The sequence below is a fragment of the Rhineura floridana genome, chromosome 14 (genome assembly GCF_030035675.1).
Source record: "Rhineura floridana isolate rRhiFlo1 chromosome 14, rRhiFlo1.hap2, whole genome shotgun sequence".
NCBI lineage: Eukaryota > Metazoa > Chordata > Lepidosauria > Squamata > Rhineuridae > Rhineura > Rhineura floridana.
Window position 1 is genome coordinate 27,701,874 of NC_084493.1, and position 18,919 is coordinate 27,720,792.

Here is an 18,919-nt window from a genome sequence, read left to right on the forward strand (position 1 = left end):
CAGGAGCTAGTGATGCTATATAAAATGCACTGAAGCAAGTTCATTCTACATGGAATCTTATTTTTGTTCCAGAAACTACCTTTGGGCACCAAGTGTTGCCTTCAAACCCCTTAGCTGTAATTTTGTGAAGGTAAATGAGCTTTCCAAAAGGCTTGAAGATGGGCCAATCAATGGAATATAAATTGCTAACTGGTGCTGCACAGTGGTTTCAAATATAAATTAAGAAAGACAGACTGATGAGATTATTTTGTGAGCTACGAAAGCACTGTTGGTGGTGCCACTTCCAGCTGCTATCCAGTTAGCATTGATCTGTGACAGGATCTTCTAAGTGGTGGTTCCTTGTCTGGGGAATACTTTCCCGAGTGAAGTGCCTCTGTCTCCCCCTACTACTGACTTTCATGAGAAGTTTAAAGACATTCCTATTTACCCAGGCATTTGACAGCTGATAGCTATTAGCCATGGCAAACTAGAAACTGTGAGGATATTTGATAGTTTTTGAATTGTTTTTAGATTTTTAAAAAATTTAAATATTTTAAATGGTTTTTTAAAACCATTTTAAATATGTTTTGTTTTATTTTATTTTATTTTAAATAGTGTTGTTCTGAGATTTTGATGTTTTCTGCCCTGGGTTCCTTTGGGAGGAAGGGCAGGTTACAAACTCAGTGAATGAATAAACTAAAAATCTTTTTTCTGAAGGCTGTCCACCTTATTGAAGAAATGGACTTGGATGGAAACAAGAAGCTTACAGAGGTAGAGATTCTTGAGAATCCAGATCTGTTTCTCAACAGCGAAGCCACAGATTATGGCAGGCAGCTCCATGATGAAAGCTTTTACCATGAAGAACTTTAGTTTCCAAGAGACTCCTCTTTGCCTTTTCTTTTGTTCCAAAGTTGGATTTTTCAAAGTGTTCAGCTTTGAAGGCAGAAATGCAAAGCGTGCGTAGCTGTAATATAATGGTTGTAAAGCTGTTTTTGTGTTCCTGGGTTTCTTAATACATTGTCTTGGATGTTTTAGCTTCCATAATTTTGGCACTACAAACCTATTGTACATTTAAAAGATCAAAAGCCTTCTACATCCATATTTTAGTACTGCTTTTTGAAACGTACTTGAAAAATGCAAAGATTTGATTGTGCGGTAGGATAGCTAATGCCACTAGTTTGTGTTCAATTTTGGAAAAGCGAAAAAACTACTAAAGTGTTGGTTTCATCTTCATAATAATCCTTCTGTATGAATATCCAGGGGGACTAAAGCTTTACATATCTGTAAGGTTTCTGTGTATATTAACTTCTGTAGACTGTGTTTATATGATCTGGAAATCTTATTTTTGCATTTAGATAGCAATTATTTTTACTGTAATATAGCTTTAGAAAGTGTATTGTATTTAAGTAAGGAACACTATTCACTTTAAATACTCAAGATTAAAATATTTAAATGCCCTATTTTTTTCCTTGTCATTCTTGGTATGAACCCCTTAACTAGTAATGTTAAATGGATAAATTAGACTCAATATTTTTCATTTTTCAAAAAGTGCCCAAAGTGATTTATATAAAATGAGTATAAAGTAGGAAAAGATACAGTAACAACCCTATAAGGTCAGCATCGGTTTGAAACATCATAAAATTTTCCACAGGTAGCCTGCCATCACTTTGGGCTTTACTGCCATCTAGCATCCGAAGGCAAGAATGCACTTGAGTTAAAACCTGGGCCTCAGGCCCCTCCCACTCCAGTTCCATTCTTGCCTTCGTCCGAGGCGGATCTCTGGCAGAGCGTAGCTAAGTTCCTTTTCCTATTGCATTTGGCCTTTTCCTGTGTTTCCCCCCCCTCCCCCTTCGTGTTTGGAGTGTGGGATTTTTTCTGTCTTCGGTTTTTCTCCTGTTTTTTATTTTCCGGGACTTTTTTCATGTATTTTTTCTTGTATTCCCCCCCCCCTTCCTTTTGTGATCAGGGTTTTTTGGTCTGTTTTGGATCTTTTTTATTTGGGGCTTCCTCATTTATTTGGGGCTTTTTATTTGAGGCTTCCTCAAGCAGCAGCTGCTGCTTCCCCGTTGTTTGGGGGACCCGCAGCTGCGGCTCCCCCCCCACTCCGTTTGGTCTCAGCGCAGGGTAGTTTGCGGCTGCTGCTCCCTCGCAGGCCTTCTGCCCATCGCCGCTATCCCAGGGCAGCGTTTTGCCCTTCAAGCCAGGAGCCTGCAGCTGCAGCTCCACTCTCCGTTTTGGCTCTTCTCTGGCCCTACTTCTTGGAGGCGGTGGCGATTTTTGCCCCCCCCCTCGCCGCCTTTTTTCCTCCGACGGCGTCGTCTCACGTGGAGGTCCTTTTTCAGCCCTAAACGGCAGCGGTTCATCCCGGCTGCCTCTTAAACCCTGCAGAGGCTCTTTTTAGGCTGCCCAATCTCTCGGCCGCCATTTTCATTTTCATTTTAGTTTCGTTTTTGTAGGTTTCGTTTCTTCTACTTCAGTGTTTTACTAGTTTTGCTGCCTGTGAGAGCTGCTTAGTCTGAGCAGCTGTGTTTAAGTGATACCACACCTTTCCCATTGTGTGTGTGTATTCACTCATGTGCACCACATTTTAATGTAATCCTTTTTTCTGGTGGCGCTCTAGTTTCTTCAGTGCACATTGGCGGTACCGCACCTTCCTCATTGTGTGCGTGTATCTAGCCCTGGGCCACGCTGTGCTTTAAAAGCAACTTTTTTCCTGGCAGTGTATTGTAGCGGTCTCGCACCTTCCCCATTGTGTGCGTGTACCTAGCTGGTGGCCAATATTGCATCTCGACTTCCCTTTTTGGAGTCCTCATTGCTTACTGTGGTATCAGTACCCCTTTTTGTGGGCGTGTATTCACTTATTTTGTTTTGGGTGCCATAGTGAACTTAGTCAATTTCTCTTGGCACCTTGCCCCCCAGTGTGCATCCTGCTCCTTACCATTTTACAGCACAGAAGTGTCACTGCACCTTCCCCATTGTGTGCGTGATCCAGACCCTGACATGGCAGATCAGAATCCTGAAGTGGCGCAAACTTCAGGGGCAAGTCGTCAGTGTATTGCCCTTGCTCAACACAAACCATTGAAACATAAGCACACTAAAGCCTTAGCCAGGACTAAACACCTGTCTGCCTACAGTGCGTCCAAGAGGGCACAATATGTCTCAGCCCCGATCCTGGAGAAGCCTGCACAAGAAGCAGTACCTGCTCTCTTTCAATCTCCTTCTGGGTCATCAGAGGACAAATGTGAGGGCTTCCCCAGCCAAACTCCTCACCACTCCGATATCTCCCTTCCTCCTCTGACTCCATCAGCGCAGCCTCACCTGCCTACACAGGAGCATTCTGTACCTGCTGCTCCTCCTTCAGGGCTACAGTTGACTCCAGAACTCCTGCTACAGCTGCGAGAGGTACTCGGGTGCCTCTCTCAACCTCAGCCTCAAGCACAGCTATCCCCTCAGCCTGGAGTTTTGTGGCAGTCCAGCTCTACACGACAACCTGGCTGTCATGATGATGCCCCTCTACCCTCGCCTAACCCATTCAAGGTTTCCAGGGGCAGATTTGGCGGGGAGACCTCACGGATGGACGACTACTTAAACTTCTTGCAGGCCGACCCTGACAAATGGAGTGGGGAATCTGATCTGGATGAGGACTACTCTTATCGCCTCTTTGACCCGGCTGATTACACCCCTCTTTCCTGCAGGGTAATGGACACCCTTGGCATTCAACCCGCACAAACGCAACCTATTGCCCCTCCTGTGAAGGGTGCCAGAGTCCCCCAGATCTGTGGATCATTTCATCCCTGTGCCAGATCCTATTAACAAGCTGGCCAGGGAAGAATAGGCCCATCCTCTGCACCCGCATCGCTTCTCTAAGTTGGCCAACAAGCTGTATACCCTGGCCCCGGAATTCATGTCTTTCCTGAACGTCCCTGGGGTGGACCAACCAATCTCCAATCTGGTCTCTCGGTCTCTCCTCCCGAAAGAGGGAGACACAGTTCAAAGATCCCTCTGAGAGGCGGCTCGACTTTGTTCTATGAAAGAACCACAAGGCTTCTGCTCATTCCATCCAGGCCTCCGCTGCCACCTCCCTCTTCTCACGGGCCTCCATGATGTGGCTCGATGACCTTTTGGACGACCCTAATCCGGATCCAGCCATGTTACAAAAGGGCCTACTCAAATTACACAAGGCCGCTGCATTTGTGGCTGACGCCACGCTGGACGTGACCCACCAAGGAGCACGGGCCCTTGCTGCTGAAATTGTAGCTCATCGAACCCTATGGCTCCAACATTGGGATGCTGACACTACCACTAGAACTAACCTGTCTATGGCTCCATTCTCGGGCTCTATGCTCTTTGGTGAGGATGCTCTTAAAGCTGTCTTGGTTGACCCCAAGGACAATCAAAAGCCTACGTTAGCCACAGCCAGAAGAGACGACCGCAGACCATTTTGGCAGTTTAATCCTTACCGCTCCTTCCAGCCCTTTCCGGGGGTGCGACCTGGCGGGCGAGGACGGGATGCCAGGTCTACAGATTTCCGCTCCTCCAGGGCACCCTGGCCCAGACAACGCTTCCAGCTCAGAGCCCAATACCAAGGCAGGCAAGCCCCTTCAGCCTCTTATGGCAGAGGAGCCCATCAGCGCAGGCAGTTCTGACGCCATACCCATCGGAGGCAGACTCTTCTCCTACTCAAGCTCCTGGCTCACTCTGACACACATCTCTTGGGTCAGGGTCATCTTCACCCAGGGATACAACATAGAATTTTGGCAGAACCCCCCGGACAGATTTTGCCTCTCCCCCGTCTCCAAGTCACGCAGGACGGTTATGCAGGATGCCCTATGTCATCTACTAGACATAGCCGCTATAGAGCCAGTACCACTATCCGAAAGGCTGCAAGGCGTCTACTCCGTCCTTTTCGCAGTTCCCAAGCGAGACTCTTCATGGAAGGCGGTCTTAGACCTCAAGTTTGTCAACCACTTTGTCAAGTACCGCTGCTTCAAGATGGAGTCACTGGCGTCAATCATGGAAGCACTGCAACAAGGGGATTTCCTAGCATCCATCGACTTGAAGGACGCTTATTTACACATACCAATTTGCCTGGATCACAGACGATTCCTGAGATTCGTACTGGGCCAGCACCACTTCCAATACCGTGCCATGCGATTTGGCCTTACCTTGGCTCCTCGAGTCTTTACCAAAGTGATGGCCACCATGGTGGCATTTCTTCATCTGCAAGGGGTTCATATTTACGCCTATCTGGACGACCTGCTCCTTTGAGCGTGCTCCCAGGACTTAGCCAACAGACAACTCCAGTTCACCCTAGAGGCCCTAAACTCTCACGGCTGGCTGGTCAACATCGAAAAGAGTCATCTGCAGCCAACCCAGCGCCTCCAGCACCTGGGAGCCATACTGGACACGTCTCTAGCCATGGTTTTCCTGTCCCCTGACCATATTGCCTCCATCACAGCCATGGCAACCTTACTGACACATCGCTCAAGGGCAGATGTCATGTTCCTGGTGCAGATTTTTGGCTCAATGATTTCCACAATTCACATCGTCCTGTGGGCTTGACATCACACGAGACCTCTACAATGGGCCCTCCTACCCTTTCAGGCGGACATTGCCAAGTCCAACCATCACGTGATTCCGCTGGACTCATTGCTGAGGGACTCATTCCGCTGGTGGGCAACGACGGCACACCTCAGCAAGGGTACGCCATTCCGGGAGCCAGTCAGGGACATAATCACCACAGATGCCAGTCTGTCAGACTGGGGAGCCCACTGTCCAGGGCGTGTGATCCGCAGCAGACCTAAGTCAAAACATAAACTGGATGGAGCTCAGGGCTGTTCATCTGGCCCTTCAACACTTCCAGCCACTGTTTTCTCTGCAGCACGTGCTCATCCGTACAGACAATGTTTGCGTGAAATCTCATCTCAACAGACAGGGGGGTACCAGGTTCACAGTTCTTCAGGCAGAGGCGACCCAAATCTTCGACTGGGCCGAGAACCATCTATTGTCCTTACAGGCGGAACATCTCAGCGGGGTTCTGAACATGACCGCCGATTGGCTCAGCAGACAGCATGTGAGCCCGGGAGAATGGAAGCTTCATCCGGCAGTGTTCCACCTTCTCCAGCTCCGGTTTGGCGCCCTCTCGGTGGACCTTTTCGCCTCGAGCCACAACTGCCAGCTGCCTCGCTACTTCTCGAGATACCTAGAGCCAACGGCAGAAGCAGTGGATGCACTGATAGCACCATGGCCAGGAGGGCTCCTGTATGCCTTTCCTCCGATATCCCTCCTGGGCAGGACATTGACGAAACTCTGGCACGAAGGGGCTCGGATTCTCCTAATAGCACCATACTGGCCTCGCCGACCTTGGTTCTCGGACCTTCTCTCGATGTCAGTTGCGGATCCCTGGACCCTTCCTGTCAGGCCGGATCTTCTCGCTCAGGAACCAATTTGGCACCCAGACCCGACCTGGTTGAGTCTGACGCCCTGGCTTTTGAACAGAGGCAGCTGAATGCTGCCGGACTTTCCCAGGGGGTGGTCGACACTATCTTAGTATTGAGACGACCTTCCACAACTCGCATTTATCAGAGTACTTGGCGTGCCTTTTCCAACTGGTGCACCTCTAAGGGTTTTCCGGCATCTCAAGCCACTGTACAGCATGTTCTTCAATTCCTATATAGAGGTCTGACATTGGGACTGCGACCAAACACTCTGCGTCACCATACCTCCACCATCTCTTCAATCCTGTCCGTTTCCTCGTCGGCCGCCCCCGTGGGCGCTCACCCGCTTATCAAACGCTTCTTGAGAGGGGCCGCCCGCCTCTCTCCAGCTGTGCGCCACTACTTTCCTTCCTGGAGTCTCTCCAAAGTCCTCCAAGCCTTACAGCGCCCTCCGTTTGAACCTCTCGCTTCAGTACCTCTCAGACTGTTGTCCTTCAAAGTCCTTTTCCTCATTGCTATTACTTCTGCGAGGCGGATTTCAGAGCTACAAGCCTTGTCTTCGGCCCTTCACCTCTGCATCTTTCATAAGGATTCAGTGGTCCTGAGGCCGGACCCATCCTTCTGTTCCAAGGTCTACTCAGTTTTCCACTGTAGCCAAGACATTGTGCTTCCGTCGTTCTGCCCAAAGCCAGTCCATCCCCTGGAAAAGGCCTGGCATTCGCTGGATGTTAGGAGAGCCCTCAAAATGTACCTCTCTCGCACCCACGACATCAGGCAGACAGAATCCTTATTTGTATCCTTTCCCCCTAGGACTTTGGGGGAAAAGGTCTCCAAATCCACTTTGTCCTGTTGGCTACGGGCTTGCATCGCCCTGGCGTATCAGTCCCTTAACCTTCCAGTGCCGTCTAACATCACGGCTCATTCCACCAGATCAGCGGCCGCTTCGGCTGCATTTGTGTCTAATGCACCTCTTGCAGACATATGTAGAGCTGCGGTATGGGCTACCCCTAACTCCTTTGTGAAACATTATAAGATTGATCGCTATGCTTCTGCTGACGCCTCCTTCGGGAGACGTGTCCTCCAACATGTCCTTTCTGAATCATAAGCTGTTTGTAGTCCCTATTAGGTGGCTGCTTTGGTACATCCCAAAGTGATGGCAGGCTACCTGTGGAAAATGGTCCATTGGACTCACCTGAAGGGTGATTTTCACAGGTACGCCTGCCATCACGTCCCTCCCTTGTGGGGGATCTCTGGATGACTTTTCCCATTTTTATAGTCTATCTGCTCTATGTTTTATGCTCTGTTTTTTCCACGGTTAAAACCTGTAATATTATGTTGCAATTTCTATGGTTCTCCCTGTTTCCAGACTTCTTGTCTCTGTTTTCCTTGCTGCTGGGGCCTTTGGCCTTTTGTTCCTTTCAGATATGCCACTTCGGACTCATCGCGAATGAAACTGGAGTGGGAGGGGCCTGAGGCCCAGGTTTTAACTCGAGTGCATTCTTGCCTTCGGACACTAGATGGCAGTAAAGCCCAAAGTGATGGCAGGCGTACCTGTGAAAATCACCCTTCAGGTGAGTCCAATGGACCATTCTAAAAAAGCCAGCTTCTTTAAAAAGCAAACTTGTCTTCACCAGCTGCTTAAGTACAAGGAATGAAGGAAGCAGACATCTCTCTCGGGGGGGGGGGCATTCCACATCCGGGGCACCACGCCTGGCTGTTGCTATGTAGGATTCTTAATGCTGAAAGTAAATGTATATCAAGTCAGGATTGTAGTCCAGGTGATATATGTGAGATGCATGTCCATTTTTAGAAAATTCACTCCTGTTACATGTTGGACAGGTGCCATCTCTTTTTTCAGCATCTTTTGAAGCTCTTCCTTTTCCAATTAGCCTTTTACATGGAGATTTTTTTTATCCCAGTCTATATCTAATATAGCACAGTGGGGAGGAGAGCCTGGCTGGGAGTCCCGAGTCTGTGAGTTCAAATCCCCGCTTGTGTCTCCTGGGTGTCAAGGGCCAGCTACAGATCACCCCCACAGTGAGTGGCTCAGGGGTTACGTGCCCTGCCACCTGTGCAGCCATGGGCAAGCTGCGTAGTCCCAAGGAGTGCACTTGCCCCCCAGCTGGCAGTTGTGGACAAGGAAGGGGCTGGCTTGTGCAGCTGTGGCAAGCTGAGCAGGCCCTAGCCAGCTGGGGAGGACTAGCCTCAGAGGGAGGCAATGGTAAACCCGCTTACTGCTGGATACCGCTTACCATAAAATCCCTATTCATAGGGTCGCCATAAGTCGGGATCGACTTGAAGGCAGTCCATTTCCATTTCATCTCTGCATTGGACTTGAAACTGTTTATATATATATATATTATATGTTTTATGTTAAATATATGTTAAATTGCTTTTGGTTGTTTTATGGGACACAATGGAAAGAAATAAGAAAAAGAAAGATGGGTTAGTGGTACCAAAGGAAAAATATATACAATACCGATCCAAGCAGTTGCAGAGGTGTTGAAGGAAACATGTAGCCTATTTGTACTGAAGAGCCCTTAGGGTTTTACAGGTGTAGTCTAACACACACTTACCTGGAAACAATCCCCATTAAATATGATGGGCTTTACTTTGTCAGTGAGAATTAGAGCTGACAGCTTCAGACTTTGGCCAGGCTAACTAGTTGATGGGTATGGGACGGGAAGATGGCTCAAAAGCCAATGTTGGAATATTGGGGAACAATGTCTGTTTTGTGAGGGGAGAAAGAGTGAATGTAATAGAGAAAAGTGCATCACCTTTTTTTGTCTTAAGAAACTGTTTAGGAAACACTTGAACAGATTTAGCAGTTTAGAGTAACAGTGAAAGTTGTAAATATTGGATATAATAGTGTAGCTCTCTTCACATGCATAGCTTATTACATCTCTCACCCACTTCTACATATAGTACATGTGCTCACGAGTTATCTCTGGTTATCTATGATTTTGAGATGAGGCTTCGTTTTGGCTGACTGAACTCTCACTTTAGTTTGGTGAAGGGTCTGTTACACAGCAATGCCAGCTATAGGAGCCTGATCCTCCAGAGACCAACCAGGTCCAGCACAATGTGGGGTAAGACCAGAATTAAGCATGAACCTCCTATTATACTGCTTATATGGTAGTGCTGGGGACCCATGAGTTGGAAGGATAGTAAGCTGCTGTAAGAAGCTCCCATCACTTCTGTTGGCATTACCACTACCTTGAGCTGAGATACATAGGAAGCAGCCTTGTTCTGGTTCAGGTCCATCTACCTCAGTATTGTCAATACTGACTGGCAGCTGCTCACCTGGGTTTCAGGCGGGGGGCATCACTAGGCATCCTACTTGGAGATGCTGGGGATTGAATCTAGATAGAACTATCTGTATCCAGATTAGATGTTCTGCTTCTGAACTATGGCCCTTCTGAATGATTCAAGGCAAGGCCAGAAATGCCAGCAAAGTTGATAAAGAAGTAGCAGTTGGATAAACTAAAAAGGACTGAAGTAAGCTTTCAGATTTATAAACTTAATTATAAGGCTTTCTGGATTGCAAAGCTTGGACTGCAGAATCCTCTCCACCTGCCTCCCCTGATATCCCCTTTTGATTTGCAAAAGAAAAGTGTGATCTATGCTTTATTTTAAATAAATACATCTATTTATCGGGGCTAGCAAACCTTTTGAGGGTCATGGGTTGGGGTGGGGTGTGGCCAGAGCAAAAGGGGGAAGGGCAATCAGTGCAAATGATACTGTTGTACACTATGCTAGTTCCTACACACACATGCCCCTCTCTGTCCTCCATCCAGGCAAGCAAGAGGCATTATTAGAATTCAAGTGCACATTCCAGCCAAACAAAACACTCTGGGTGCAAAGTGGGGTCTGTGACTCATGTGGCCTGGGGGGAGTTCCAAGGGTCAGATGGAGAGACCTGGAGAGGCACATTTGCTGAAGCACCTTGGACAGCTCTTTGAATGTTTGGACTAAACCCCAGCGCAGATTCCACTACCCCACTGGCATAGAGTACCACTGCCGCGATGTACAAACATGGCCTGCCTCTAGGCCAGAGTGAGAGATCAGACGGCAACAGCAAAAGGATCAGCAGCAGGCCTTGATGGGTGGGCCCTTGGCACATGCCCAGCACTGTTTACCAAGAAATAAGCACTGAAAGGAGAAGGGCAAATGTGGACGTGGCACAGCAGCTGCTATTTTTGTGGATTAGCAAATCCCATTTGTTCCATTTGTTTACAGCTGTAATGTGGGAAGAAACAGCCCAGTTCCTTATTTCAAGGGCTACTAGTAGATAAGAGCTTGCGGGCTTGCCTCACTCCTTGCTGAATAGATTCATTGATTTCATTGGAGTGACTGTGGAGGAAGTGGATTTGCATGACTGATGGCTAGATTAAAAATCTCTCTTCTCTAAAGGTGCCCTGCCCTTCCATTTGCAGGTGCAATTACAGATCTTTCGGTCTATCTTAGAGGAGAAGATGTTTGCTACACTCTAGGCCAGCCTTTGCCTATCTGGTGCCCTCCAGACATTTTGGACTGCAATTCCCATCAGCCCCAGCTAATACAGGCTGTGCTGCCTGGGGCTGATGGAAACTATAGTCAAACACATCTAGAGGGCGCTAATGGGATAATAGTCTCACTGAAGTCCATGAGGCTAGTAATCACACAGATAGGTATGTTTTGCTTGGATTTCTACCAGCAAAAGTGAGTTCCATTACCTGACAAAGGTGGTGTGTGTGCTCAGTCAACACGTTGGTGCAGGAGCAATGAAAACATTTGTCATTTATTTTGAAGCTTGGGATCTCGAGTTCAACAGCGAAGCAAGCAAGCATTCTCCACCACATTCTAGCTGTAAGAGAAACAACAGAGGAAATGGAGGCTCTCGGGTCTATTTGCAAATGGCAACTGAATCATCTCATTTTTAAACTTCTTGCCCAATGATACTGATGGAAGAAGGCACTCCATTAATATTCCAGTGGCATTGTGCTTGCACTACTCTTTCATTCATATTCACAGTTGCAGTGAATGAATGCAGCTTCCACGGCACTTCCAAAAGCAACGCAGTGGTCCAAACAGGCCAAGCTGAAGCAAGTGACATCAACCCATTTCCTTCATTTTTATGAGGATCGGAAAACTCTTCCGTTATTACCGCAATAGCTGAACCTGCAATACCACAGATCTGCTTCCTGTGTGCATGATTTGTGCCCAGCGCAAAAGATTACCAAAACTCGCACGAACAACTCCCTTGCATCAGAAATGCAACTGCTGTGGTCAACAGTATGGGCCAGATCTCAGTTTTTTTACCGTCTTCAGAGTTTGTAGCTCCATCTATTGATCCGATGACCCCTTACTTTCTGGCGTGTAGCTAATCTAGTTGTTGTTTTTAAAGCTATCTCATTTGCACACAGATGACAGCAACGACATTTCTGCTTCCTCATTTCAATATTCAGCCTTCGCCAGAAATGGAACGAGGTTGACACCAGAGCACTGAGGGGTGGGGTGAGAGGAGGGAAAGTGGAAGTGGAGACCTGTGAGGTTTGGCGTGTGCTTTTCCCTTCAGAGTAACAAGTCATCGCACATGAAGCTTCCTTAAACCGCCCGATGCTGTTTTGCAAGTTGCAAAAAGGGTACTCTTTCTGCTTCAGAGCATACTGCAGCCGGGGCAAGCTCGGCTCCTCTTCTTTGAACCTTTCGTGCTGCGGAGCAAATTGGCTGAAAGTTTACCGTTCCAGCAAGTCATCATGACGCACCTGCAGTTTAAACATGCCTTCTGGGTAAGTGTCAGTTTCTTGTGTTCCAACTTTATAAGAAGTAAGAAGCAACATGGTTTGAAATGATTTTTCATACAAATTTGGTTAAGTCAATTAGGAATGTTCTTGGGGCACATTTGCAAACTGGTAACAAAGGGAACAGAAGGGGCCTATTTGGCGTACCTGATTCCTTCCAGGCAAAAGGAGGGGACTTTTCTAGGCCAAGCAAAGAAGACCACTCAATGTGGTTATAGTTTTTAAAAACTTTTTTTTAATTGTATTGCTGTTTTTGAAAAGAATGTTTAGCTCCTTTTTATTTCAAACTATTAAATTTTCTTTAGGGTGCTGACAGAACATTCATTTAACATTATAGTTATAAAAAGTTTGTAATTCCATCTTCCATAGTACTTTTTGCATTAGCGATATAATATGGCCAGTGAAGCTTTTATCTGAAAAAACGCTCCCCGCACCCCACTGACAAAGTTTTATGCAAAACTTGACAGGTATTATGCAAAGGTTGCCCCACCTTGGTGCTCAGGCCTCGTCCTTGAATATCTTGACATTTCCAGATTCTGGTTTTTGTTTTAATAAAAACAAAGTCTGAAGAACCCTGCTCAGTAAGACCAAACAAAGGTCCATCTAATCCAGCACCCTATGACCTAGTGTTCATCCAGATGCCTCTGGAAAGTCCACAAGTGCACTGTGAAGGAAGTAGCCCTCTCTAGCTATGGCTCCCTAGAAACTGCTATTCAGTGATATACTGCCTCTGAACTTGGAAGTTCTATCTAGCCGTCATTATTAACGGTCTCTGGATGCAAGGGGCTTTGGGCTCCATCACTATTCCGACTAACCTACCAATTGGCCATGAGGGGCTGTTGTGGGAGAATACTTTCTATTTCTCAAAGGGCTGTATCCAGTGCTAGTCCTACTCATAGTAGACCCACTGAAGTTACTGGAAATGACTTATTTATTTATTGTTAAATGTATATCCTGTCCTTCCTCCCAAAGGGAGCCCAAGTTACATTCATTCATTTCAATGGGTTTACTCTGAGTAGGAGCAGCACTGGATACAACCTGTTTCTACTCTTTTCCACTCTTAAATTGTCCACATTTCCACATCAGTTTGTGATTTTTTTATTTAAAAAGTCCCCATGACATTTTAGTGCTAATTTCTCCTAATAGACACATCTTTGTATGTAGTTTTGCCTAATATAATATCCAGGGCTGGCACCAGGCATGCCTCGGCCCTTGGGCACCAGTCTGCCCCGGACCCTCAGCACCATAGGCCAACCCCTCCATACTGGTGGCGCAGGGCAAATAAACCTGCCTGCATGTCCCACTTACATCTCTTCTCCCTATAGATTATGTGCATGCTATGTGAGCAGGCCTGCCATCAGCCCCTTAGGAAGCCTCCTCCACTATCTTGGTTGATGGCAGGCATGAGCACACAATGATCACATCATTCACAGGGATCAGAAAGGTAGTTGGGGCGTGTGTACAGGCTTATTGAAGCCCACACTGACTCTATTGGTGGGGGGTAGTGACTGGAAGCTCCCTCTGGGCCACAGGGGCCCTCAGCCAGGGCCTGACTTGGTTGCCCCTTGGTGCTGGCCCTGAGTATATCCAGTTTTATTCATGCTATCCTAGTTATATGCATTTTTGTACACATTACATGGCTGGAGAACTGCACTGCAAAATTCAGAGAAATTCAAATTTTGAAGGATGACTGTGTTTGGGCTTGCATATTGTTTTGGAAAGTGTGAATTAGGTAGATTCACCTATAAATGAGCACTGAATCAAATGTCTCCCCCATCCCTACTGAGTATCGGCCAGATTCAAAGTGTTGGTTTTGACTTATAAAGCCTTACACGGCGCGGGACCACAATATCTGCTGGAACGCCTCTCCCGATATGAACCTGCCCATACACTGCGCTCTACATCGAAGGCCCTCCTCCGAGTTCCGACTCAGAGAGAGGCTCGGAGGGTGGTAACAAGAACTAGGGCCTTCTCGGTGGTGGCCCCTGAACTGTGGAATAGTCTCCCCGATGAGGTGCGCTTGGCGCCGACTTTGTTATCTTTTCGGCGCCAAGTTAAAACCTTCTTTTCTAAGGCATTTTAATCTAACTAATGTTAATTTAGTTTTAAATTTGCTATAACTGATTTTAGATTTTTCATTCTCTTATATGTGTTCTTGTTGTATTATGATGGGTTTTTATTGTATGTATTTGTATTTTTGCTGTACACCGCCCAGAGAGCTATGCTAGTCGGGCAGTATAAAAATCTAATAAATAAATAATAAATATCAAATGGGAGCCCAGGAGATGGAAGGAGAAGGGCACTCTAGTGGATTCACTTTCTTTCTGGAGAGAGTGCTAGGTAGATGATGGTTGGGATCCTATATACAGCTGCACAGAAGAAAGGAGTAAGCCTTCGGAGAAAAGGCGAGTCAGAGGTAACATGGTAGAAATGTATATAATAAGGAAGGCATGGAGAAAGTGGATAGAGAAAAGGGTTTCTCCCTGTCTCATAACATTAGAACTTGTAGACATTCAATGAAGCTGAATGTTGGAAGATTCAGGACAGACAAAAAGAAAGTGCATCTACATACCGTGTATAGTTAAACTGTGGATTTCGCTCCCACAAGAGGCAGTGATGGCCACCAATTTGGATGGTTTTAAAAGAGGGTTAGACAAATACATGGAGGGTAAGGCTATCGTTGGTAGGGTTGCCAGGTCAGAAGCGTCCCAAAACCTGAGATTTGAGGGGCAGGCCCTAGTGATGTCATGGGGCAGGCCCAAGTGATGTCATTAAGCATGATACATTAAGCATCAATCACAGTTGCTTGGAGCATACAATTAAAAAAATATATCTGATTGGAAATTAAGATAGAAATCTTAGCTAAAAGGTGGAGCCTGGGTAGGGAACATTTAATCTAGCCTACTAGCTTTCAGCAAGAAGAGTTAAGTGCCTTCAGGCCAGGCCAGTCACCAGAAGGTCACTGTAGGGACAAAGGAGCTTAGTGTTGTGGAGATGTCAGATGGGAGCTTTGGGGAGTAAAGAGGGATGCTCCTGAAGGCTGCAATTCTAAACACACTTAAGCCCCATAGAACTCAATTTAAGCCCCATAGAACTCAACAGGACTGACTTCTAAGTAGATATAGTTTGGATTGTGCTGTTGGTAAACCTTGACTAGGGTTCTTCTGCAAAGACATCCATATCCAAGTAGGGTTGGCAACCCCCTGCCTGGAATACCTTGCCCTTATCTTTTAACGTGGCTGCTCCAAACTTTTTTACATATTTGACCCTTTACTTCAGAAAGAGGTCTGAGAAATGAGTAAGAGTAAGAAGTATCTTTTAAAATTGTTCTTTTCAATTCACTCTTGAATGCACATCATACCTAGGGCAGATCCACACCATTCCTTTAAAGCACATTCAACACCCATTTGAAGCACATGAATCCCACCACAGAATCATGGGAACGGCAATTTGTTAAGAGTGGTGAGAACTATATCTGTGAGGGGGAAATGACACTTCCCAGAATTCTTTAGGGGAAGTCATGCACTTTAAATGAGAGTTGGATGTGCTTTAAATGTATTATGTGAATCCACTTAATAAATTTTGCCTGCATGTAAATTGTTTTAATTAATTTTTTCAAAATGGAAATGAGCTATAAACTGTAGTGGGTGACCATGGACTACTCACCATCTCTCAGCCTATCTGCCGCTCAGGATGAAAACAATGGAGAACCATTACTACACCAAGGCATACTTAAAATGCAAAGGAAGTATTGTACAACCATAGTGTGAAATCGGATACTTATAGGGACACAGTATGACAAAACTGGGCAGAAGTAATGAGTGGGGTACCACAGGGCTCAGTCCTGGGCCCAGTGCTCTTCAACATTTTTATTAACGACTTGGATGAGGAAGTACAAAGCATGCTTATCAAATTTGCAGATGATACAAAATTGGGGGGCATAGCTACTACCATGGAAGACAGAAACAAAATTCAAAGGGACCTTGATAGGCTGGAGCATTGGGCTGAAAACAACAGAATGAAATTCAACAGGGATAAATGCAAAGTTCTACACTTAGGAAAAAGAAACCAAATGCACAGTTATAAGATGGGGGATACTTGGCTCAGCAATACGACATGTGAGAAGGATCTTGGAATTGTCGTTGATCACAAGCTGAATATGAGCCAACAGTGTGATGTGGCTGCAAAAAAGGCAAATGCTATATTAGGCTGCATTAACAGAAGTATAGTTTCCAAATTGTGTGAAGTATTAGTTCCCCTCTATTCAGCACTGGTTAGGCGTCATCTTGAGTGCTGCATTCAGTTCTGGTCTCTGCACTTCAAGAAGGATGCAGACAAACTGGAACAGGTTCAGAGGAGGGCAACAAGGATGATCAGGGGGCTGGAAACAAAGCCCTATGAGGAGAGACTGAAAGAACTGGGCATGTTTAGCCTGGAGAAGAGAAGACTGAGGGGAGATATGATAGCACTCTTCAAGTACTTGAAAGGTTGCCACACAGAGGAGGGCCGGGATCTCTTCTCGATTGCCCCAGAGTGCAGGACACGGAATAATGGGCTCAAGTTGCAAGAAGCCAGATTTCGACTGGACATCAGGAAAAACTTCCTAACTGTTAGAGCCATAAGACAATAGAACCAATTACTAGAGAGGTAGTGGGCTCTTCAACACTGGAGGCATTCAAGAGGCAGCTGGGAATGCTTTGATTTGGATTCCTGCATTGAGCAGGGGGTTGGACTTGATGGCCTTATATATTCCAATACTATTCTATGATTGTATGAAAATATTTATATAAGCATGACTATCAAATATGTTTATTATTTATACAACCTGTAAAGATATTTATAGTGCAACCCTTTGTTTGTTTACTCAGAAGCAAGTCCCAATGTATTCAGTGGGGCTTACTCAACCAGGGAAAACTGTACCCTGAAGTGATAAGGAACTTGTTCTTTTAGCAAGTCTTTTAAGTTGAGACCTTATCCCAGTCTGTGTTTGAATTGCTTTTTAATATGTTTTTAAGCCTTTTCCTTAAAAAAAAAGTTTTTAAAGCTTTTAAAAATGTTTTTAAAGATGTTTTGTTTTAATATATTTTAAAGTCTGTTTTTATTATTTTTAAAGTGTTTTTAGTGCTTTTGTTTGCCGCCCTGGGCTCCTACTGGGAGGAAGGGCAAGATATAAATCAAATAATAAATAAATAAACTTCATTCACCCAACCAAAAATTTGGAATCATGTCACTTTAAGCTGTTTTCCAACTGTTTATACTTTTTATGGTTATTGGTTTTTAAAGTGATTTATTTCTTATTGTGAGCTGCCTTGGTTTCCAGTCACCAACCCTACACACACACATATATATGCAGGTGTAAAAATACACCCCATATAATAGTTTATTGTCAAACCAGTTGGTCATTGAGGAACATTTTTTTAAAAAACCAGTATTAGTTTCCTACATAATAAAAACTGATAAACTCTGCCTAATTTCTTTAAAAATAGGGTTGGAGGGGGAGAGAAAGATTTACAACACAAACACAGGTCTGTGCTATGTTTACTTAAAAGTCCCATTAATTTACAGCACAATCCTAACTATGTCTACTCAAAAGTAAGTCCTAATGGAGTTCAATGGGGTTTACTCCAGGTACATGGGATTAGAATTGCTTTACTCCCAGAAAAGCAGATATTGGATTAAATACTTTCATATTGCATAGCCCAGGGTCTGACTCTTGGACAGAAGAGAAAAAACAATGTTAAGCCATATTACTTACACAAACTGCAAAAATCTTAAAGCCACCATTTTCTGACCTTGAAATTAAGCCTAGGCATGCCTGGATCAACAAGCCACAACCCTGGCTTCATTGGCTACAATCCTGAAAGGGCGGGGCTACAGCCAGAGCTTTGAAAAGTTACTTTTTTAAACTACAACTCCCATCAGCCCCAGCCAGCATGGCCACTGGATTGGGCTGATGGGAGTTGTAGCTAGAGCAAGGAATTGTTTTAGAGATCTGTAAAAAACAGTTGTGCGGGGTGCAGTTGACGTTTTGGTGTATATCTCGGGAACCAGACCACCTAGAAACTTATTTTTTTTAAAAAATTGAAGCTGAGAGTCCAGAGATTAAGGGGTGCTAGCCGGAGAGCTGGAGGGCCCCCCAAAAAACAGAGACTCCGGCCCAAAACTGGAGACCTGGTAACTCTAATTCTTTGGCTTCTAGCAACGATGACTGTGTTCTGCCATCATACTCTGTTGCAGTGTGCTTCTGAAAACCAGTTGCCAGAAGCCATAGGAGGGAGACTGCTCTTGCACTCGGGTTCTGCTTGTGGGCTTCCCATAGGCATCTGGTTGGCCACTATGATAGCAGGATGCTGGACTAGATCCAGCAGGCTCTTCTTATATCCTTAATGCGATGACTTCTGAGTGAACATGTATAGGAACTGATTCATGTTGTGACCCTGACCGTCTTTCTCTCGTCTTCTCTCTCCCGTGTCTGGCTCTACCTCCCCTTCCTTCTGGGCTAAGACATGAGCTGGTGATGGGGAGGCTCCCCTGTCACAAGCTCAATTCAATATAGATTTACAGAGCAAGCTTATCCATGCTTACTCAGAGGTAAGCCCCATTATGTTCAGTGGTATTTCCCCCAAGTAAATGTATGTAGGATTACAAAGCTGCAGCCCCATATACACTTATGGGAGAGCTCCCCGGAACTGTAGCATCTGCTTTGCACACAGTAGGTCC

At 45.7% G+C, this 18,919-nt stretch overlaps 1 protein-coding gene across 4 annotated transcripts in view; it reads left to right on the plus strand.

The window, feature by feature from the left end:
- Window positions 1–18,919, plus strand: part of RCN2 (reticulocalbin 2) — a 130,817-nt gene that overhangs the window by 24,138 nt on the left and 87,760 nt on the right. The window contains exon 7 of one of the 4 annotated variants that reach the window (XM_061595784.1): window positions 697–1,432. The exons of 2 other annotated variants lie outside the window; for them this stretch is intronic. In XM_061595784.1, coding sequence (XP_061451768.1) covers window positions 697–849 — 153 coding nt within the window. In that variant the 3' untranslated portion in view covers window positions 850–1,432. Of the gene's footprint in view, window positions 1–696; window positions 1,433–11,964; window positions 12,188–18,919 lie in introns of those variants that run through there. One more of the 4 variants, XM_061595782.1, reaches the window with a different exon arrangement.